This window comes from Tenrec ecaudatus, chromosome X (assembly GCF_050624435.1).
Source record: "Tenrec ecaudatus isolate mTenEca1 chromosome X, mTenEca1.hap1, whole genome shotgun sequence".
Taxonomy (NCBI): domain Eukaryota; kingdom Metazoa; phylum Chordata; class Mammalia; order Afrosoricida; family Tenrecidae; genus Tenrec; species Tenrec ecaudatus.
In genome coordinates this window covers 120,161,676-120,183,956 of record NC_134548.1, presented here as the reverse complement: position 1 = coordinate 120,183,956, position 22,281 = coordinate 120,161,676, and the positions used below count along the sequence as shown (strand labels likewise).

At 41.7% G+C, this 22,281-nt stretch overlaps 1 protein-coding gene across 2 annotated transcripts; it reads left to right on the top strand.

Annotated features, from left to right (window-relative positions):
* The first annotated feature begins 15,573 nt into the window (after nucleotides 1–15,573).
* On the top strand, nucleotides 15,574–20,204 carry NXT2 (nuclear transport factor 2 like export factor 2). 2 transcript variants are annotated; one of them, XM_075539157.1, is made up of 5 exons: nucleotides 15,574–15,736; nucleotides 15,854–15,932; nucleotides 17,044–17,130; nucleotides 18,436–18,580; nucleotides 19,891–20,204. In XM_075539157.1, the coding sequence occupies exons 2-5, from the start codon at nucleotides 15,924–15,926 to the stop codon at nucleotides 20,070–20,072; spliced, it is 423 nt and encodes a 140-aa protein (XP_075395272.1). In that variant the 5' UTR covers nucleotides 15,574–15,736; nucleotides 15,854–15,923; the 3' UTR covers nucleotides 20,073–20,204. The 2 variants fall into 2 exon arrangements, with proteins under 2 accessions (XP_075395272.1, XP_075395271.1); XM_075539156.1 differs by having other exon boundaries at nucleotides 15,574–15,932.
* Nucleotides 20,205–22,281: the final 2,077 nt, after the last annotated feature.

Genomic DNA, 22,281 nt, shown 5'->3' with positions numbered 1-22,281 from the left:
GGGAGTCAGCATTGACTAGATGGCAGTGACTTGGGTGTGGTGTTTTGGTTTTACCCAGTGTCGTGGAGCCTGTCGGCGACCTCACCGTCCAGGTACAGTACAGAGCAAACCACTGGCCCATTGTTGTCGCCACTGTCCCAACCCAACTGGGTGAGGGCCTTCTGTTCTCTTTCTTTGGGGCTGGCCCTCTTGTTACCTCCTCCAGTATCTGGTGCCTGCTGAGAACATGTTCAAAGTACGTGAGATCACAAACCTCAGCCTTCTCCCTTCTAAGTAGTGTTCCTGGCATGTCAGCCTGCCATGAAGAAATAGCTACCTGTAGTCCCGAGCGACTGGGAAGATTGAAAAGGATGACGCCCGTTAAATGTCTGGCACACAAGAGGTGCTCAAACATGGCGCTGCTTAGCCTCCCTATTTTAAGGCCCCTAAACTTTGGGAAGGTGAGCTTTTGGAGCATCTACCTTAGATCTTAAGACATACATGGATACGTTTTAAGATGTGCCCCCAGCCTGTATTCATGCTACAATTTTGAAATCATTCCAATGTTTTCTTTGGAATTTAAAATGTTTGCTTCCGTTTGTTAAGTACACTTTACTGAGACTGTACATACTCGAGAAATCTTGCCAAGGGACACGCTGACCAACCCTTGCTCCTGTATTTTGAGAGCTTTCTGAAGACAAAGTGGTTGGTACTTTTTTTTGCCCTATAATTTACACATTTCTGGACTTTGATTTTTGTGGTTATCTTCAGGTTTCGAAACCAATTGTATCCGGTCGGTAAGCTATTCATAGCCCTAATGCACTGTGCTGATAATGGATCAACATTCAAGTGTCTGGCGAACATGATTTCCATTTCGTCTCCGCACTATTTACAGAGACAGATTAATTGTGTGTCATGAGGGTCAGTCCAAAAGTATTCCTGCAAAATCATAGAAACCTTTATTAAACAAAAATGACATAATGCAAAGCAATGGTAATTGCTCTTTGACAATGCTTCCATCAAGGCCTATGCTCACCTGGGAGTGGCGGTTCCATCTGGGAGACCCTTCCCCTGAAGGACTCTCCCCTGCTCTGCATGCGCCAGGTCAAAATGGCAGTTTGGGTCTCATCAAGGGACACAAACCATGTTCTTTTTAAATCTTCCTTGTGTTTGGGGGACAAAAAGACGTCTGACAGGGCAAGATCAGCACAGAGGATGAATGGGGTAAGGCTGCTCAGTGAAATTCTCATAGGAATGAGGGCATACGTTGTCCTGCTGGGGGTGGAAACAATTCCAACGGTCAGACTTCCCGGTCTTCTTCTGATCAATGCCATTTTCCAGTTTCATAAAACATCTGTGTCCTCGGAGAAAATCTGTTTGTAACTCCCTCTGTGCCGGCCCACCACCACCACCAAAACAAGGTTTTCAGAACTGACCTCTCCGCCTTGAGTTGAACCAATCCAGGCGATCCCCTCAAAGCCGTCTTCTGATTAAACCTTTTTTGTTAAGGAACTTGAACAAGAATAAGACAAGTATATTCTGTTGAGACAACCACAGCCAGCCACTGATCGCAGAGCCATGCTCGGTTGGGAAATACACCTGTACATATAGGAACTGAAAGTCTAGTCACAATACGTTTTTACTCCTCCTCTTATTATTTAGTTTCCAATTTTGTACTCTGATAAATGATGCGACTGTTAATACCCTTAAATATACATGTTCTCAGTTTCCTAGAGTGATTGCTCAAGGAGACCGTCTCAGAGTAGTTCATGACCTTCAACTGTCTCGTTGGTTTCCAAACTGTTGGGGCAGGTTGGCCTGCTAGCAGCAAGGTCAAGCAGTTGAAACCTCAAGCCACTTCACGGAAGAAAGAAGGGCCATTCGGGTCCTGTAAAGAGTGGCAGTCGCAGAGGCTAGTTCTACCCTGTGCTATAGGGTCACTATGAGTTGGCATGGCCTCAGGTGGTCTCTGATTCAAATGCATTCATTTCATTGGCCCAAAGGGAGATATCCAGTCCTAACATACATTTTGGAATGACTGTGAAGTGTTTAAAAATTCTTCTTGCATATTGTTGTAAGACATGTGCATTTCCTGTTTTGTGAATTGTCTCTGTGTCTTATCCCTGGCTTCTGAGTCCTAAACCTAGGCCTAGACCAGCCTTAAGCAGAGGTGGGTAGTTAATAATACTCTCTAAGAATCAACCTGGCTTGGTTTACTCCACTTCCTGCCCCCTCCCTCCCCTCCGAATCCCTTGAAGCTAACTGGAGTTTTGGACATGAATTAGCTTTTAGCCAGTCAATACAATTATGTGAAGATGGCTGGTAGGAGGAGGATGTCCGTATAGACTGGTTTTCGGCACAGTTCCCAGTTTAGCTCTGGGATGTGGTGAAAAATGGGGGTGTTCCTCCAGTCATGACTGTAGTAAAAATACATCTCAATCTGGTTTCCAATCCCCGTGTCACTGCTGTGGATCCTTGCCTCTGGCTCCTGGGCACTCAGAGGCAGTTACAGCCACGCCAGGGGTGGAAAGTTCTTGAATCTGACAGAGTCCTGGGGAGGGAACCAGATAGTCATGATCGCTTCCGTGGTATTTCAGTTTCTAGTATTCTGGAACTATTCTTTGCAGCCCAGTCTCCACCCACTCTATTAGACCGGTCGGCGATTTAATAAGTACCCAATTCCCTATTTTAAATCCATTCCCATAGACTTTTAAGAACATTTAGCCATTGATTTGGCAGTAGCAATGATGGTTTTTAAATGGGTAGACACTTGGACTTTGGAAATCTCACTTAGAAAACTCTTTTGTCCTTAAATAAAAGCATCCATACTCATTGTCACAGAAAGAACATTGCTGTCTTTGAGAGGCAACAAGCACACAGAACACCTTGGATACAATCTGAGTTCCATCATTAATTCATTACTGCACCAAACCTCGGAATATTGTGGTTCAAACTAAAAAGAAACAAGGAAAGAAAAGGCTGGGTATGTATTGACATGGGAGTATGTGATGATATAGTAAATATCATCACATCATATTTGTGATGGTATTTGTGTCACTTCATATTTGTATTTTTAAAATGGCTGGGGAAATCCTGTCCTGCCCCAAATGTCTTCGGAGGCACTTCACTGTGATGCACTGAACACGTGCGGATGAACACACTGCGATTTCCGCACCGTCATTTCACATTACATGGCAAAGATATGGTGAACTTCATCCTCACTAGAAAGGCCTGGCTACTCTGGCTTTGGGAGCCCTGCGAGCGTAGTGGCTTATGCACTGAATGCTAACCACAAGGTCAGCAGGTGTAACCACTGGAGAAAGATGAGGCTTTCTGCTCCCATAAAGACTTCCATACTGGGAAACCCACAGAGGGGGCTCTACCCTGTCCTACTGGCTCACCATGAAGCCACATCAACTCAATGACAGTGAATTTGGTGTGTGGATTGGTTTATGTTCGAGAACATCATTAGCATTCAACACTTCTATTTGTGTGTGTGCACGCACACGCACACACACACACACACACACACACAGGCCTAATTCTTCAGCCTCCAATCTGATAATACCTGTTTCCTGCCTGGAGAAGTGCTGGTAGTGGTGTGGGTGATGTAGGAGAAATACGAGGCTTGTTGATCTGGTTTAGATTTGACGTCTCAAAAACCCACTTCTACTAATTACTCTGTTCTACTGGGGTCACTCAGTCAGAATTGAGTTGGTGGCAGTGAGTTGGTATTGTTTGGGGTACTCTGGCTTTTTTACTTCTCAGTGGTCCAAATAGTCAATGGTTAGGCCACTCAGCTACTAACCAAAAGGTTGAAAGTTAGAACCCACTCTGAGGCACCTGGGAAGAAGGCTGGGTAATCTGCTTCAGAAAAACTAGCCATTGAACACGCCACAGAGCACAGCTCTACTCTGACACACAGGGGGTCCCCGTAAGTCAGAAGCTACTGTATAGAAATTAGTATTAATACTGGTACTCTAGTTTCTAATCCAAACATGGACCACACAGATATTATAAATACACAAAAAAGTCCTTAGCGACTCAATCCTTCTTTAAATACTGTATCATGCAAAGGACTCTGATTCAAGATGTAATAGCTTGTTTTCACCAATACTCTTACTGAAAACAACTAGAGACCTCAGAAAAACACAAAATTATTTTTTGGAGACTTTCGAGGGCTTAGATCGGAAAGATGAGCTTGCAGCAGGTTAGGGCGCTTATCACAAGAAGCCCAACTTTAATTCTTGGCCCAGACACTGGATAGAGTGGTGGCTTCTAAGAGTCAGAGGAGCCAGCAGAATATTAGATAACATTAAAGGACTGGAGAGACAAGAGTTGATGTTTAAGGTCTGCCAAAGCCAGCCAGGATTGAAGTGGCCATGATCCCAGAGAGAAGAGAATCAAAAAGTGATGGCCAAGTTAAAGACCAATGCTACCACAGCAGAACTCAGAGCGGGCAGGAAATCAAATGAAAAAGGCAACAGGACCCAATTCCTAGCAGTCTTGTTGTTGCAGTTAGAGAAATATACTTGAAATCTGCTACCGTTAATATATTTGTGAAAATAAAGACAACCTAAGAAATGGAAATTTTCGCGAAAAACTGAAATCTATAAACATGATGCTGATGTAAATTTTAAAACTGAAAAATACAATTCCAACATTGAAAGGAACTCATTAGAAACAAAGTTTTATTATCTGTCTCTGTGTGTGTGTGTGTGTGTGTGTGTGTGTAAATTGACTGCATCTGTGGCAAGAGAGTACAGAGAAGTTTCATGTCACCAACCAAAGCAAAGTGGGGGGGTGACTGTGGAACAAACACTCAATTGCTCATATGCAAGTTCAGATTGAAGCTGAAGAAAGTTAAAACAAGTCCAAAAGAGTCAAAACACATCCTTGAGTATATCCCATCTGAATTTAGAGACCATCTCAAGAACAAATTTGATACATTTAATACTAATGACCAAAGGCCAGATGAGTTGTGGAACGACATCAAGAATACATGGAAACCGATAGGGACGGCAAATAGAATAAGGGTTTCTGGGGCTGTCAGTAGTGGGGATGGGAGGTAAAAAGGAGATGATGTCAAGGAGTCCAGGAAGGATAAGAATGTTTGGAAACTGATTGTGGGAGCAATTGTACAATACTGCTTGATGGGACTGAACTAAAGAATGATATGATATATGTATTAGCTCCCAATAATAATAATAAAAGGTCATTTTAAAAGTCAGAAAAGGAAGACCATAGTGGATGTCAGAAGAGTCTCTGAAACTTGTTATTGTAAGCAGCTCAAACTAATGGAAACAATGTAGAGATGAACAGAAATTTTGAAAAGGCAGCTCAAAAAGTCCAAGATCCAAAAGCCACGATCCAACTGCCATCAGCAGCGATAGCCCGTGTTTCAAGTCTTCTGATTTTGGCATGGATTTCTGGAAGCTCCTTGTCAATGGACTGCTGAAGTCATTGTTAAATTATGGCCAGCAAATTTTTACTTGCCTGTAATATTAATGATATTTTTCTATAATGTGTACATTCTATTGAGTCCCTTTTCTCTGTACAAATATGGATCTCTTCCAGTCAGTTGGCCAGTCAGTCTTCCAAATTTCTTGGCATACACAAGTGAGTGCTTTCAGTGCTTCATCAACCTGTTGAAACATTTCCATTGGTATTCCATCAGTTCTTAGCTCCTTCCTCTGTTTGTTGGTTAGTTAGTTTGCTTGTTTGTTGGCCCTCTACTTGTCTTTCCCTTTGGTCTAAACCCTTTTGAAAGCGGAAAAAAAATGACGTAAGTTAAAATAAATATTGACTTTGTAAATAATAATACGGTACCATAAATAGGTCTGAGTCAGGATTTGCTAATCAGAGTTGAAGTGTTTGGTGGTCCTTGTAATGTTTGAGAAGATGGCAAATATATTGTTTTGCTTTAGGCTGTATTAAATATGCATGTGAAATTTCTTGGATAACCAGTATGAGAACAGAGAAAGAGAATAAACTTCTAAAAAGAAATGAAAAAATAGCTGAGAACAACAGCAGCATTTTTTTTAAGTGACAGTTTAAAGGAAGCATGAAATGAGGCAAAAGAAGACCAACAGAAGAAGCTGGACAATGTGCATGATCCAAATAAGACTTTCGAATGTAGGACTCCATTCAAAGATATCAGCAAGCACAATAAGCATAAAAAACTAACTGCTTTGGCGAAAAGACAAAAAGTCCATGATGGCACCAGAAACTTCTAGGTCTAGTCATAGGGAGTGGTTTTTATCATATTAAAATTATACCAATTTGCATTTTCAACAAAGCTGGCCTTGCGGACTTGTCATCTTGGCGAGCCACCCACAAATGTAGAACTTGAGGTGCCATTGTCCTTAAAAGAAAGGAGCTTCCCGTTCATCCAAGCTATTTCCCTGAGGGCATAGTTTGAATTTGTGGAATGGGGGACTTGAGCACAGAAAGCAGCTATTTCTGGGCTCAGCTAAAAGTCAGAGTTCAGAACTACCAAATGGCTCAAACTTGAGAAACAAAACCACAGAGAGAAAGGAATCACAGATAAATAAATTCAAAATCTACATGCACATTCCCTCAACTTGCTAGGAATCTCCTAAGCTACCATATGCAGGGTGAGACTCCCCACCACAGAAACATCCAAAACAACAAATGGACCTTGCCGGAAACCTCTTTGTCAGAACTCTGGAAAAGAGTCCAAGTGCACAGCAACCGTGCGAATGCTAAATCAAGAAAAGGCGGCCTCAAAATGTCAGACAGCTTTCTATTTCTTACTCCTCGACCCACCTAGGAGCTCTGGTAGCATAATAGGTTGACGTATTGGACTGCTTCTAACCATAAGCTCGGCAATTTGAAACCACCAGCCGCTCCTCAGGAGAAAGATGGGGCTTTATACGTCCATCAAGAGTCTGGGAAACCCACAGGGGCAGTTGTACCCCGTCCTATAGGGTCCCTATGAATTGGAATCCACCCAATGACAGTGAGTTAGATCTGGATGCCCCACCACTCCTGGCATGGCAACAGTCTTGAAGATAGTGGTCAACATTCCTAGTGTGGAAGTTACCTGATCTGATGTCAATTCGAGAATTAAGAGTGTAGGGGTGGAATCTAGCCTGTCATAGCCAATGAAGCCTCTGTGTGGGATTGGATTCTGGGAACTCCTGTATTTCCTCCTTGGAGATGGAAGTCTCTCTCTCTCTCTCTCTCTCTCTCTCTCTCTCTCTCTCTCTCTCTCTCTCTCTCTCTCTCTCTCTCTCTCTCTCTCTCTCTCAGAGACATCCCTGTGTAGAAGAATCATGGAGAGAGGCTGATGGAGCCAGACCTCTGGAGCAGGAGAAGTCACATGGAGACCCCTGCCAGCACTGAGAAACTTACAATGCCACTAGATCCACAAGACCTTCCATCCACTGGCCTGTGATCTTCCTGCATTTGGCATCATTGCGTGAGTCTGAAGAGAACTTTATAGACTGATATCGAACTGATTGACTTGATCTGGTCTGGGCTTAGATGTTTCCTCACTATTGAATTGCTCCTGTATATAAAGCTGTTTCTTATACACATATGCGTGCCCATGAATTTGTATCTCTAGTCTACCCAGACTAACACGAGGCTCTTCCTCAATTTTGCTGATCCTCTACTTGAACAAGCAGTACTTTTTTCAGGTATTGCTCTCCTGATGACATGCCCAAAGTATGTAAGAAAGTCTTGCCATTCTCTCTTCTAAAGAGCATATTGGTTGTATTTCCTCCATGGTAGATTTGATGGTTCTTCTGGCAGTCCATGGTGCTTTCAATATTCTTTCCCAACACCGAAATTCGAGTTAATCAATATTTCCAAGTCTTACTTATTAATTGTTTAGCTTTCACAGGCCTGGATTAGTGACATGTTTGTCACATCTTTGCTTTATAACATTTTAAAGATGTCTTGTGCAGCAAGACCATTAGTTCTTGATAGATGTTACCTCTTGAAATGGTTGATGGCCAACCAGCTCTTTTTGGTTACAGACACTCTGTGTATTCCTTCCAACTTCTTCTGAAGCTTCTTGTATCTTTCAATATTTTTCCCATAGATCCCTTCATTGCAACTTGAGGTTTCCTTTGCTTACTTTGACTCCTCGAGTTGCCCTTTAAAGATTTCTGTTCAGCTCTTTTATTTCATCATTTCTTCCAATTGCCTTACATATTCTATGTTCAAGACGAAGTTTCACCATCTCTTCTGACATCCACTTTGGTCTTTTCTTTCTTTCCTGTGTTTTTAATGGCCTTTTGCTTTATTCATGTGTGATGCTTTTTTTCCAACCATTTTATTGGGGGCTCATACAACTCTTATCACAATCAATCCATCCATCCATTGTGTCAAGCTCAGCTCCTCATTTTTTCCCACTCTCTCCCTGCTCCACCCTCCCTCATGAGCCCTTGATAATTCATAAATTATTATTATTTTGTCACATCTTATACTGTCCAACATCTTCCTTCACCCACCTTTCTGTTGTCCGTCCCCCAGGGAGGATGGTATATATAGATCCTTGTAATCGGTTTCCCCCTTTCCACCCCACCCTCTCTCCACCCTCCCGGTATTACCACTCTTACCACTGGTCATGAAGAGATCATCTGTCCTGGATTCCCTGTGTTTCTAGTTCTTATCTGTACCAGTGTACATCCTCTGGTCTAGCCAGATTTACAAGGTAGAATTGGGATCATGATAGTGAGGGGGAGGAAGCATTTAAGAACTAGAGGAAAGTTGTATGTTTCATCATTGCTACACTGCACCCTGACTGGCTTGTCTCCTCCCCGAGACCCTTCTATAAGGGGATGTCCAGTTGCCTACAGATGTGTCTTTGCTCCCCACTCTGCACCCTCCCTCATTCACAATGATTTGATTTTTTGTTCTTTGATGCCTGATACCTGATCCCTTCGACACCTTGTGATCACACAGGCTGGTGTGCTTCTATGCCATCCCACCGCTCATTAAGTTTTCTGTCATTAGTGTTCAATGAAACTAATCTGTTCTCTCATGGATTTGTTTTAATTTTCTTCAACTTCCACCTAAATTGTCAATGAGCAATTGATATCTGTTCCTGACTCAGGAACTCGCCTTGTTTTGTAGGGGATATTAGATTTCTTCATCTTGTTTTTGTACTGATGTAGTGATTTTGATTAGTGTGCATTCCATCTGGTGAAATTCACATGAATAGTTACCATTTCTGTTGTTGTATTTACAATGAAGAGGTTTATGATCTTGCTACATTCTGACGTGTGCTCTCTAGCTTCCATTCTCTCACCAAGGCCATGTTTTCTTTTTCTTCTTATATTGTTGGGTAATCTTCATTCCTTTCCTTTGATTTAGTTTTTATTACTACATTTTCTGGCCTCAGATTTTTAACACTTGGAAAAGGAAATTTTAGCGAAGAAGACTTAGGGGATATATGTTGATTTTTTTGAAGCCATGTGAATGTTTCTTCCCCTTTATATCTTTTTCAACATTGAAAAATTCTCTAGGGATCAATTGCTTATGGATCTTTTCTTCAAAAGTTGCATCAAACTTAAATGTGGCCAATGAGGTCTAACTGGGCATGCCCTTATTAGAGTTAATGATATTAAAAACAAAATAGGAGTAAACTTGAATCCCCAATAAAACACAAAGAAAAGATGTACATACAATAAAGCACATCATCCTTAATGTAAAATAAGTGGAATAATGTAAAATAATACACTCTGCAACACGACATTTTATTTCTGAGCTGTAGCTTTTCTATTTAGAAATCAAACTCTTCTTTAATCATTAAGTTGTAATGATTCCCTTTTCCTTCCCTAGTCATTTCATTAAGATATTTCAACTTTCTCAGTTTTAAAAGAAATGCCAATACCCTATAAATAAATCAGTTGGCCTGACTAAATAGTACTCATGCTGATGAAATTTTAATCTTCTATAGTGGAACAAACGCTCACATCTAAACTGCAGGACAATCCTCAGGTATAATGGAATGTAAAACATTGGATTCTATTTAGATATCATCAATGTCTTCATCATCATCTCCAACATCATCCATCTAGATTTTCTCGATATCTCCATTGTGTCCATTCCCTTGATTTTAGCATGCTCTGGAAGTTCACCAGGGGCTTTCAGATTTTGATCTTCATCTCTATTGGATTTGAAAATGACATCTGCTTCCTTACCCACATAGTCTCACAAGCCAGGGGTCAGCAACTTTTGGTTCTTGAGCCATGTGTGGCTCTTTCAGTATGTGCCTGTGGTTCTGAAGTAAAGCTGAAAGGGAAAATAATGATTGAACTATGGAATGATATGGTATATGTATTAACTCCCAAGTTAAAGCATATTAAAAATTTTTTAAAGCATAGATCCATGAATGGGTTTGGGACTGGCACTAAACTTTAGCTCCAATTAAAGACCAATGGCCTCTTACATCATGGCCCTGGCTGGATAGTCACCTTCATGAAATGATCACTGAAGATAAGGGTGCTACAGCAAAGGGTGGTGAAGGAAGTAGATGGCGCTCAACTATCCATCAGAATAGTGTCTTGGGTCTTAAAGTCTTGTATTCAAACAAGGTGCCATCTAAGCAAAGAGTCAACTAGGTCCACACAGAAGAAGCACACCAGCTTGTGGGATCCAAAGATGACAATTACGAAATTTGAATATGGTGAAAAGCATCAGAGCTAAAATGATGAACCCCCATTTGTGGAGGACTATGGGGGACAGTGGGAGCCCAAACCCATCTGCAGAGCATCTGGTCAGAGCAAGCCGCTGGCAATCTGCTCTAGCCACAGGCAAGAGTCTCTAACAGCCTTATTATCAGGCAAAGACCACTGTAGTCTTGATGATGGCGGAGCAAACTCCATACTTGGCCAGTTCACCTCCCTATAGATGCAACCTGAATTTGTTCTGGGTGCAAATCTCTCTCTCTTGTTCCATGACAGAAATTTCTTCCCTGGCTTTTGAATGTCAGTGGGGTCTTTTTCTTGTGCATTATTTGTATTTCTTGTCTTTATACTATTATGATTTTATCCTGACCACCATAGTGCAATTTTGTTTTTTACTGTTTTCTGTTAGGTTTCCAAGCTGTGAAACTCAAGAGGAGTGGATACATAATGATGATTACTGACTGATACAAGGGGTTGTAGATCCAGTGGCATTGTAAGCATGTTAGCACTGGTGAGGATTTCCGCGTGGCTTCTCCAGGTCCAGGGTTCTGGCTGCATCAGGTTAGGTCCATGTGGCTTCTCCTCAGGGATGTCTCACAGGGAGTCAGCGTTGTCAGTAGAGAGTCTCCAAGGAAATGAGTAGAGTGAAAAGATGTCTCCCGTCTCCAAGGAGGAAAAATAGGAGTTCCCAGAATTCTCAGAAGAAGGCCATGCCCTCATAGAGGTCTCTTTGGTTATATCTTGATTTGCAGGTCAGATTCCACCTCCTCACTTGTTAATCCTCTCTAATTGACTCCAGATAATATAACTACCACAACATCCATGTCGGGAAATTTGGAAGGCAGCCATTTAGCCAAGTGACTGGAAAACCTTGAGCCAGTCCATGTTACAGTGAGTGCCTAACTATCCATAAAAGAAGAAAAACAATCACTTAAACATTACATTAGAAATCAGAATAAATTGTGCATTGTCTGTGTTGTACGCTGTTGTATATGTTTGAAAATTATCAGTGTTTTCTTGTTTTGAAAGTCATTTATGATGTTTTCACATTTAACAAACATGCTTCCCACCCATTGCCCCATATCATTTTTATCCTCAAAGTATTTAATACAGGTAGATGTGCATGGCTTGGACATTCAGAGATTAATAGAATGATGGCTCAATTTTAATTTCTGAAGCCATGAAAAGTTGCTTTGAGATTGAACAGTTCTGAGTTATTATTTATAATCATATATCTAACATCCATGTTTCCCTATGGTAAAAGGATTGATCAGTTCCTTCATTACAACAGCAAGAACTTATTAAAATCCTGTACATACCATGTCTCCTTTAGATTTTATGTGAATGAAATAATTTTGAGCTGCAAATTTTAGAAAGGCATTTTAAAAAGCAATGCATGTATCATACCTCTAAACAGGACATATTTGGAGAGTCAAAAAATGCCTGCCAAATAAATTAACAAACTGAAAGCAAACATTTTTTTAAATGTGTGCCATTGTCACCAAAATCCATTTTAGATAATTTCCTTCATTTTCTATCCATTATTATCAGCCCTCCATCGCCCCATCCTCCCCTGTCAGAGCCCTATATCGAGTTTCCTATCCTGGACTGCTTATAGAGGAAAACAAACAAAAGCCCCCCCAAATAGCAACAAAACAGAGAACCCTCCATCCAAAGGAAAGCAGAAAATAATTTTAAGTAGAAAAAGTTATAAATGAGTCAAAAAGTAAAACAAAAGGTAAGATATTGAGTTTTAACCTAGCAACACCTCCAGTAATCTACTGAGGACAAGATTATGCATGGTCTTCACTATTCAGCAGTCTGAAAGAGTTCAGTGGAGGCGTAATCCATAAGGGGACTGGGTGAATGGACTGGGGGGTTTCACTGTCATCTTAGCCTTCTTCAAACTGGGGATAGCACAGCAATTCTATGAAACTGGTCCTGTTATGGACTTGTGTCCCCTCCCTCAAAAAATATATGCTAAATTCTAATCTCTATAACTTCTAATGTGACCCTGTTTATAATGAAGACTTTCGCTTTTGTTATGCTAATTCTTTCATAGTAGAATAGAGTAGATCCTGTAGCTAACCCTTCTGAGCTATGTCTAATACAAAGGGAAAGTGCACATGTAAAGAGTAAAGACACATACAAGGGAAGCCAGTATGTGAAGTTCTACCTAACTGTAAACCAAGGAATGCCAAGAAACAGCTAGGTGGTTAGAAGCTGAAGGAGAAAAGGGATAATCTTTTGCCTAGAATGGACTGTGTTTTAGGCTGGGTAGACTAGAGAAACAACGTCATAGATACTCATGTGTGTATAAGAAAGACCTTTATATACAACAGGAATTAAATATTGAGAAAATATCCCAGCCCAGTCCAGATCAAGTTCATAAATCGGATATAGGCTATATGTCCAATACCAATATATAAATTCCTCTTCAGACTCAAGAAACGCATGTATGATGCTGAATGCAGGACAATCAGAGGTCAGTGGGCAAGAAGTCTTGTGGATCCAGTGGTGGTAGAAGCATCTCAGTGCTGGTGTGTGTCTCCACCTGGCTTCTCCAGCTCCAGGGCTCTGGGTGCACCAGCGCAACTCCATCAGGTTCATATTTAGTAATATCTCTCAGGGAGTGAGTGTATGTCCCGCCTTCAGCGAGCTATTTATCTCTTTAGTGTATCCAAATGAGGTCATCAAACTCTTCAGTCTCAAATTGACACCAGATTATGTAACTACCACATGGAGGGAAGATAGCCTTGCCGACCCTCTTAATTGGGACAATTAATGTCTGTCTTTTAAAGTCCTACACTTGAATTTTCATCAAGGCAGCTATAAAACCTTGACCAAATGATTTAACCACATCGAAATTTATTTTTTTACCAAATTGCCCAACTCCCTTGAACTTAATATAGTTAACAATAAGAAAAATAATGCCTGCCTCTTTAGGGGTTGTGAGGATTGATTAAATCATGTGAAATTCAGGAGATATTCTACATTTTCAATAAAGAAAAGCAGCCACCAATAAACCAGTAAACCTGAGCCATATAGGTCTGGCAAGGTAAATTGGACAAGAAAAGAACCATTAAAGATTAAGTCATTACAGATTAGGAGAAATTTTGAAAAAAAGAGAGCAGGGTAAACAAAGTCAAAGTGTGTGTGTGTGTGTGTGTGTGTAAGAGATAGAGAGAGAGAAAGGTACAGATAAAGAAAGGGTGATCAATTCAGTCAGAAAAAGAATATTTGGGAGATTAATGAACTAAATAAAAGTAATATAGATCTAGACAAAAATTTGGGGGATGAAAGGAAGAAGGTGCTGGAGAGCGTGTGCAGAGTAGGGTGAATGACTTGGAAATTCTTTGTAATTAATGTTTTATTTGGCATACACATGACACTGTACGCTTCATGAAGATATGAACCATCTCTCTTCTCTTCACCACTGTCTGTTCAGAACATTATACAATGCCAGACACAGTAAGCCCGAGAGGAAGGACTCTGGTAGTACCTGTTAAATGAATCCATACATTTGGATGACAGGCAAGAGCAGGTGTCCTCAAACTGCGGCCCGCAGCCCGGCCGCCAAGGACATTTATCTGGCCCGCTGGGTGTTTTTGCCCGTTTGTTTTTTTACTTCAAAATAAGATATGTGTGGTGTGCATAGAAATTTGACATAGTTTTGTTTTTTTTATAAACTATAGTCTGGCCCTCCAAAGGGTCTGAGGGACAGTCAAGTGGTCCCCTGTTTAAAAAGTTTGCCGCAAGAGGGATGAACATTTCCAGAGGTTCAACACAGACGACTGAGAGAATCCAGAAGCAGGTGGGATGTTCAATGGAACTAATAAAATGAAGCGAATAAGTTTTGCATTCAATGAGTTTCAGGATCTTATAGTGTATTCTGCTGTCCATGGTTGGTAAAATTCCCTATGTTCTATGGAAAGACAGCTCAAAGAAATGAAAGGGTGGAAGGTTATTATGATTCATTAGCATATGTATATACATTGCGATCCCGTGGGAGCAGGGTGGTCATTGCCAAGACAACCCCGGATGTGACGTAAGAAAGAGGCTCGTGGAGGCCAACAGTCTGAGGGGGCGTGGTTACAGACGTTAGAGCGCCAACGTTGTTAGGGCGCAAGGTCTTGGAGCTGCGGGTCCAGGGACAAAGTGGTTCAAAAATATGAAGAAATCTGAAGGAGATTGGCCTCTTGGAGCTAGACCAAAATGCCAAGGAAGGAGTGGCAGTAGCCAAGAGGAGCCACATACCAGCCAGTAAGTGAACAAACCAGAAGTTGGCGGTTTGGGGATGAGCTGTGTTCGTGAGGTGTACGCGTGAATCACTTTATGTACTTAGATGTAAGTGACTTACTCGCTCTGTGCTTTGGTTTCTTAACTATAATACAGAAATTATAATATACCTGCTCACGGTTATCATACGGAAGCAGTCAGTGAATGGGTGAAAGCGATGTGTGATTGGCACTGGGTGAAATTTTAACTATTGTAAAAGTGAGTTTGGGGACATCTAATTTGTGGTGAAAATATTGTGGATAAAGTTTCGACTTTGTGGTGAAAATATTGTAGATAACTTTTCATTTGGCCATCGATGCACTTAAACGTGTATCCCAGAATGGAAGAACTCGAGGAGCCTTTCCTACTGGCTATCGCTAGGGCAGTAGTGAATATTTTTAAATAAATCCCCTGCGGGTTCGGAATTCATTCCGCTGGGAACTGTTCTTCGACAGTTTTCCCCTACGGCTAAGACCCGGTCTCAGCTGGTCATGCGCATTATGACTGTGCTCCCCAAGCCTTCCCCCCTCCCCCTCACTCCACCCTCACCCCTCGCTCCGCCCCTTTTCTCTATTGGCTTACAACGAGGCTTTGCCCCACCTCCTGTAACAAATAAGCCGCCTGATTGGCCCCTTTCAAAGGGGAGTTCCGCTGCCTGTTGGCGGGAAGGGACGCTCCGGTAGAAAACTGGAGACTTTGAGTCAGTAGCCAGTTTACCAAGTGAGTTTCTTCTCAAGCACCTTGAATGAATATCAGACGAATCGAAAAGGCGGCTGGGAGGGGAGAGTAGGAACGGAAGGGTGCCATGACTTAAGGTTGGTACATCGGGTGCTTTTTCAACGGACGCAACTACTTCCGGAAGAGCACGGGCGGGCGGCGAGTTCGGTGTCTTTGGCGGGTTTTGCGCTCTTAAATATGTGATCTTCCTAAAGCTACGAGCAACGGACACGTGACGCAGTCACACAGCCACTGCCGGAACTCGCTTTAGGCTCCCCTGGGACCATGTCTGTGGTAAGTGCTCGTGCTGTGGCGAGGTGCCAGAGCGGCCGCGGGTGAGGCGGAGAGGCGGGGCACCGGCCCTGCCGGCCGCTGATCACGTGGGCAAGTGGCGAATCGCAGGCTGGCCCGCCATCTCGGGGCGGGTCCGGGAGCGGGGCCCAAAGTTCCTCCCCTTTCCGTCTAAACAGTAGTTGCTTTTTAATCTCTGTAAGGACCCTGCGGAGGTGACAAGCAAGGCGCGAGTCTGTTCATGGTTTGGCATCTCCTCTCGATTATCTCCCTCTCTAAAAATCACTTTAGGTGACCTGAGAAAGGAACGAAACTCTTGATTTGTTTCTTGATTTTTTTTTTCTCATAATAGACTGGGCAAGGTAACTAGGGGAAAGAATCTAGTTGGTTCTTTTGCATAAGAAAACTGCAGGCAGCATTTTTTTTACTTCTGCTTTCCCTTTACAAATGCCAGTGAATGTACCAGGTGGGTTTCTAAGTAGGGCTATGTATTGGGGGCTGCTAAGGGCAAGGTCAGCAGTTTGAAACCACAAGCCACCCACCAGGAAAAATGAGGTTTTCTACCCGTGTAAAGAGTTACAGTCGTGGAAACCCATGGGGGCGGTTCTACCCTGCCCTATAGGTTAGCAGTGAGTCAGAATTGACTTGATGGCCGTGAATTTCAAGTTCTTTGAAAGTCATTTTTTTCTTTTTCCTCTTTCCCCCTTTAGCAATTCTTGTTTGGTCGCAACTGCTGGCTGGAACAGAGAACTAGCTAGCTGTTCCAGCACACGCACTAGCAAATAAAATGGACCTTTAGTTTTAAGGTTCAGGCAGGACTATTATTATTAAAATGGATGTTGTGTAAAAATATCGAAAGCACGAGGGACTTGGCCATGAACAGGTCATAAATTGATAGGTCTAGAGTGAAAAAATAATACTGAGCACTCATTAGACTTAGGGCCTACATACGTCTACCTGGAAATTGTGACATTTTACAATTTGGAAGCTTTTGAACCCTATTCTTTCACGTGAAAGTTGAACTATGTGTAAAGCTACAAAGTGATTGAATGGTTTGGTGGATGGCGGGGGTTGGAGGAAAGGTGATTTACACTTATACAACTTTGTGTTGTAGGATTTTAAAACTTATGTAGATCAGGCATGTCGAGCTGCGGAAGAATTTGTCAATATTTATTATGAGACCATGGACAAACGAAGACAGGTGAGTGCTGTCGAGCTAGCTGCTGGCCCTTACCTCTCAGTTCTTTTTTGAGCCACTCGTTCATGTGCAGTGACCAAGAAATGTGACAAAAAATTTTCATTGTGCCTTGCCTTGACTATTTATTGTGACTTGCTGTTTTCAAAACAAGCAGTGGGGGGACAGGAGCAGGAAAAAAATCGTAGTTTATTGCCAGAGTCAAGCTATATGGTGGCCTATTAATTCAAAGTAAATGATAGAATTAGGCAAGTAGTGTCGCCTCTTGCCTTCAAAGAGTTAATGACTGACAGTTGTCTTATCTGGACCTTAACTTAATCAGCTTAAGCAAATATCCATGGTTCTTTTCAAATCAGTGGCAGTGAGCATGCATATGTTTGAAGTATGCTGATAGAATAGTAGCAAAAAGGCCCCAGTCCTCTGATGCATACAAACTTTAAAAAGGCTCAGGTTTTCACTTGGATTATCACACCCAGATGAGAGAACATGTGGACTCTGGTTGACAACTTTGTTAGTGCTCAGAATGTCTTTGCTCCAAAAGGGAGGGAGATTAAAATGGCTCGGAGGCAGTATGTCTTGGATCTTGTGACCACTTCATTTATCTTTACTGAAGAAAGCAAGCCTAAAAAACTCTTTCCCAGTTCGCATGCATTTTGGCTAGACTATGAAAAAAAGAGTCAATTCTCTGTTTCATTAAGAATGAACTGATATCTAGGTAAGGCCAAAATTATGCAGCAGACACCTTTGGTGCAGCAGAAACCAGTTCCTGTTGGTTTGGGGTGGGGCAGGGGACACAGGGAGTCATTGTTCAGTGCCACCGAGTTGATTTTCTACTCATAGACTCCAAGTGACAAAATAGAACTGCCTACCAGGGTTTTCTAAGCTGTCAGCTTTACAGGGAAAGCCCTGCTGGTGTACTGGTTATGAGATCAACTGCAATCCTAGCAGTTAGCAGTTCAGTGTTGAAAGATGGGGGCATTCTACTTCCATAAAAGTTATAGTCTCCCAAACTCACAGAGGTGGTTCTAATCTGTTCTATGGGGTCGCTATGAGTTGTCACCAACTCAGGGGCAGTGCATTTGTTTTTTGGGGGGTTTCATCTTTCCAGGAACAGTTTGCCAGGTCTTTCTACCGTTGAACCACTGTGTGAATTCCAACCCAACCCTTCAGTCAGCAGCCTTTCCCTTAATAGGATTACAGAAAAATATTTATGCCACCTGTAACCTGCTCTGTCATCTGTAATCCAGGTCTATAAAATTATTACCCAGAAACAAACTTTGCCCCTCAACCGCTTTATCTCTTTCTTGTTAGGTACTACCTAGACTGTATCTGGACACGGCCACTTTACTCTGGAATGGCAATGTTGTCACTGGAATGGATGCAATAACTAATTTTTTCGAAATGCTCCCCTCCAGTGAGTTTCAAATTAACATGCTAGACTGTCAGCCAGTTCACGGTAAGATCAGGATTTTCCAAGATAACATGTTTCTGTCTCCCTTTAGTGTGTACCGAAGTTTTGTTGTTGTTGGTTTTTTTTTTTTCACGATAAGCAGTAATGCTCAATGATGGAAGCCTTTACTTATTCATGCAAGTTAGGCCCTAAGAATTTTCAGCAATCTAATCAAACTTTTGGTCTCACTTTAAATGCATTTCACTCCAGAGGTCTGCGAGTCAGTTTTGATTGATGATATGATTATGGTTTTTGAACACATACATTGAAACTATGATGTCTCTTAGAGAGGATGAGAGATTGTTTTCCGTAAATAAATCGTTCCTTGCTGTGTCCTGAGATATTTCTAGAGAAACATATACCACACCTCTGATTAATTTCTTTTACTAGGTTTAAAAACCCACTGCCTTGCACAACACTTTTTAATATATTTAAACCGTGGAATCGTATGGTACATGAATTATTTGCCAGTGCAACTGTTAAATAAATAACTAAACTAGGGGGGGAAACAAACCCCTTGTGATTGAGTCGATTTGGACTCACAGTAACTCTATAGGACAGAGTAGAACGGCCGTAGAGTTTACAAGACTGTAAATTTTTAAGGATGCTCAGTACCATATCTTTCTCCCATGGAGGAACTGGTGGATTTGAACAGCTAACCTTTCAACTAGAGGTTGCTCTAGCAGCAACCACAGTATTGCCAGGGCTCCTCATAGTGTCCTACAACCTATGAAAATTTTACCAAAAAAAATTATTCAGTTAAGTGAAAGGACAGAACTGTAGGTTGATACTGTTTATAAAATGAACCACCAGGTAGGATCCACCTCATCTTTTAAGTAGTAGCTTAGGGGGATTTTGTTTTTCTTTTAGAGGTCTTAAAAAGAATAAGACTTTCAGACTCAAAATGTGAATAAGCACATAAGTAAGTAAATGGTCTCATGCTAGATCACTGGTTCCCAGGCATATTGGCCTACTGCCCCCTTTCCAGAAAAAAAAATAACCCAGTACCCCCCAGCAATTAAAAGCATCCGTGCTATAGCCCATAATCCAGGGTAAAGTATAGGTACCTGCTTGTGCAGCCCCCCACCCCTGTCTGAATCATCCCAGTATACCCTAGAGGAGCAGTATCATCCCACTTTGGCATATAAAGTCTTTTTTAATGTGTTAGAACTGATACTTGGTTTTCTGACCTAAGGGGTACCCATTTATATTCTGCGCAAGGTCAAGGAAGTTATGAGAGCTTTCTTTTACTGTGATATCAGCAATGGTGGTTGAAAACTGACCTTTCCCCTTTCTTTTTCTTTTGGTGACGTAAGAACAAGCTACTCCATCTCAGAGTACTGTGCTTGTTGTTACCAGTGGAACCGTGAAGTTTGATGGAAGCCATCCTCACTACTACAACCAAAACTTTCTGCTGACTGCTAAGTCCACCCCTAACCAGACTGTGTGGAAGATTGCAAGTGACTGCTTCCGCTTTCAGGATTGGTCTAATAATTAAAGAGGGTAGGGAGGGCTCCGTTCTCCTTCAGCCCCTTCATTCCAGCAACCAAAATGTAAAGCAAGTGTAAGTCCTTTCATTGTAGAAACATCGTAACATTGGTATGTGCCAACATAAAATCTCTTTACCCTGTTGTGATGCCTAGCAGCACGTTTCTAGCATCCACCTGTTTGAATCGTTGCCCTGTAAGAGCTCAAAGGCTGCTTTTGTGTATGGCCTCTATAATTCCCACCCCTGACGTTCCAATAGTAGTGTTACACCTAGGAGCTCCGTCCCGATAATCACCGTGAACTCAGCCCACTGCAAAAAAGGAACCCCTCTTCAAATGTTCTCTGGGTTATCAGCACACCAAAACCCTGTGGGAGGAGATGGGTATTTTCTGGTGATTAGGTTAATTTTAGAGTAAGAAACACTAGCCATGCAGTTTTCATTCCTGCCCTTTTCCCTATCCAGTCAAAGAAAATCTCCATAATTTCAGTCTGTACAGCTCCTCTGACATTCTGAAATCGCATGTAGACTTGTGTTCAGTAGCCTTTTTACCTCTGAAGTTCTGTGTTTTAGCTTGGCATGATTTCTTTATAATAACATGAATCAGTAGCCTAGACATATTCTCTGTCAGTCCCCAAGTCCAGGGCACATTGCTGATTTCACTATAGAATAGCTTAAAAAGATATTCTCTTGGCAGCTCCAAGTGTAACTTGAGGTGCCGAACGGTGATAAGACTAAAGGAGAATGGAGCATAAGAACTGTTGCAGCCAAGGATAGAACCACAACTAAGGAAGGGAGGGGGAGTGCCCAAATGCTAATTTTGGGATACTTGTCATCTACCCCTTAAAAATTAGTCTTTCTTGAGGATTTCAACCACAGGGTCATCGATATACTTGCCAAATGCTCATGACTGTCACCAATGTTTTCAACATGAATTTTAAAAGGTTTCAACTTAACCTCATACTTGGTACCAACAGAGGTCTCAATTCCCATTTTTAATTATATATTTTATTGGGGCTCTTACATCTTTTATCACAATCCATACCTTCATCCAGTGTGTCAAGCACATTTGCATATATGCTGCCATCATTTTCAAAGCATTCTCTTCCCACTCGAGCCCCTGATATCACCTCCCCATTTCTTCCCCCGCCCTCCCTCATGAACCCTTGATAAGTTATAGATTATTATTTTCATCTTACATTGTCCTCCATCGCCCCTCACCTACTTTTCTGTTGTTTGTCCCCTGAGAGAAGGTTATAGGTTGATCCTTGTGATCAATTCCCCCTTACGCCCCCCCACCCTCCCCTAATCCTCCTGATATCTCTATTCATTATTGGTTCTGGGGATTTATCTCGCCTGGATTCCCTGTGTTGCAGGATCTTGTCTGTAGCAGTGTGCATATTCTGGTCTAGTCCGAGTAGTCTCACAGGAAAATTGGAAACAAAGCCATTTCCATTAGTAATGGAATCTATCTCTTAACTTCTATGTATTCCATGTGAACTTTAGACCCAAAATCCATGATGTATTAAAGTCCCACAAAATTGCAAAAACATTAATTTTAACCCCCCCCCCAGCATTCTATACCATCAGCTGTGTTAGTTTTAATTACTTAAAATTACTTTTTATGATGTGTTCTTCCATCTGGCATTGCGCATTAGGCCCTATTTTTAAGGATTCTGTTAGGTGACTTACTCTGCCTTTTGAAAGAAATGAACACTAGATTTTATAGTCGTACTTCAAAACAGAAAAGTAATTAATTTGATGTGTCAACTGCTAAAGAGAAAGACACCAAGCTTTGAGTTTTTGGGTTAGACATTAAACATTTTTCCATTATTTTAAGTGCTTTTAAGCACCCGGTGTCAGCTTGGTTTCTGCATTACAACTTTTATCACTTAGCTTGAAAACCATCAGCATCTTTCCTCTTACCTCAAGCTGCACACTATATTTCTGTTATAGTAACAAAATAAGGAGCTGGAACTGTACTTTGGAAGTGCTTCATGCCTTCTTCTAGTATACACGTACATATTCTGCTCAAAATGAGCTTACTGTTGTAAGTCGGCTTTTCAAAACCCTGACATTGCAACCATCTGAATGCCCAAATACTACCTATCCCTACCCTTAGGGAAACAAGTCTCAAGCAGAAGTTGCCTCTAACTAGCAATAACAGCATTGAATAGCTATATCCTTTACACTAGTTGTATTTTTAAGACTTGCATATGAG

What these genes read in the sequence shown, in the direction of transcription:
- NXT2 (XM_075539157.1), top strand. An exon ending in CCATGGACAAACGAAGACAG is followed by an intron (nt 17,131 to 18,435) that starts GTGAGTGCTGTC and finishes CTTTCTTGTTAG; the next exon opens with GTACTACCTAGACTGTATCT. An exon ending in AGACTGTCAGCCAGTTCACG is followed by an intron (nt 18,581 to 19,890) that starts GTAAGATCAGGA and finishes TGGTGACGTAAG; the next exon opens with AACAAGCTACTCCATCTCAG.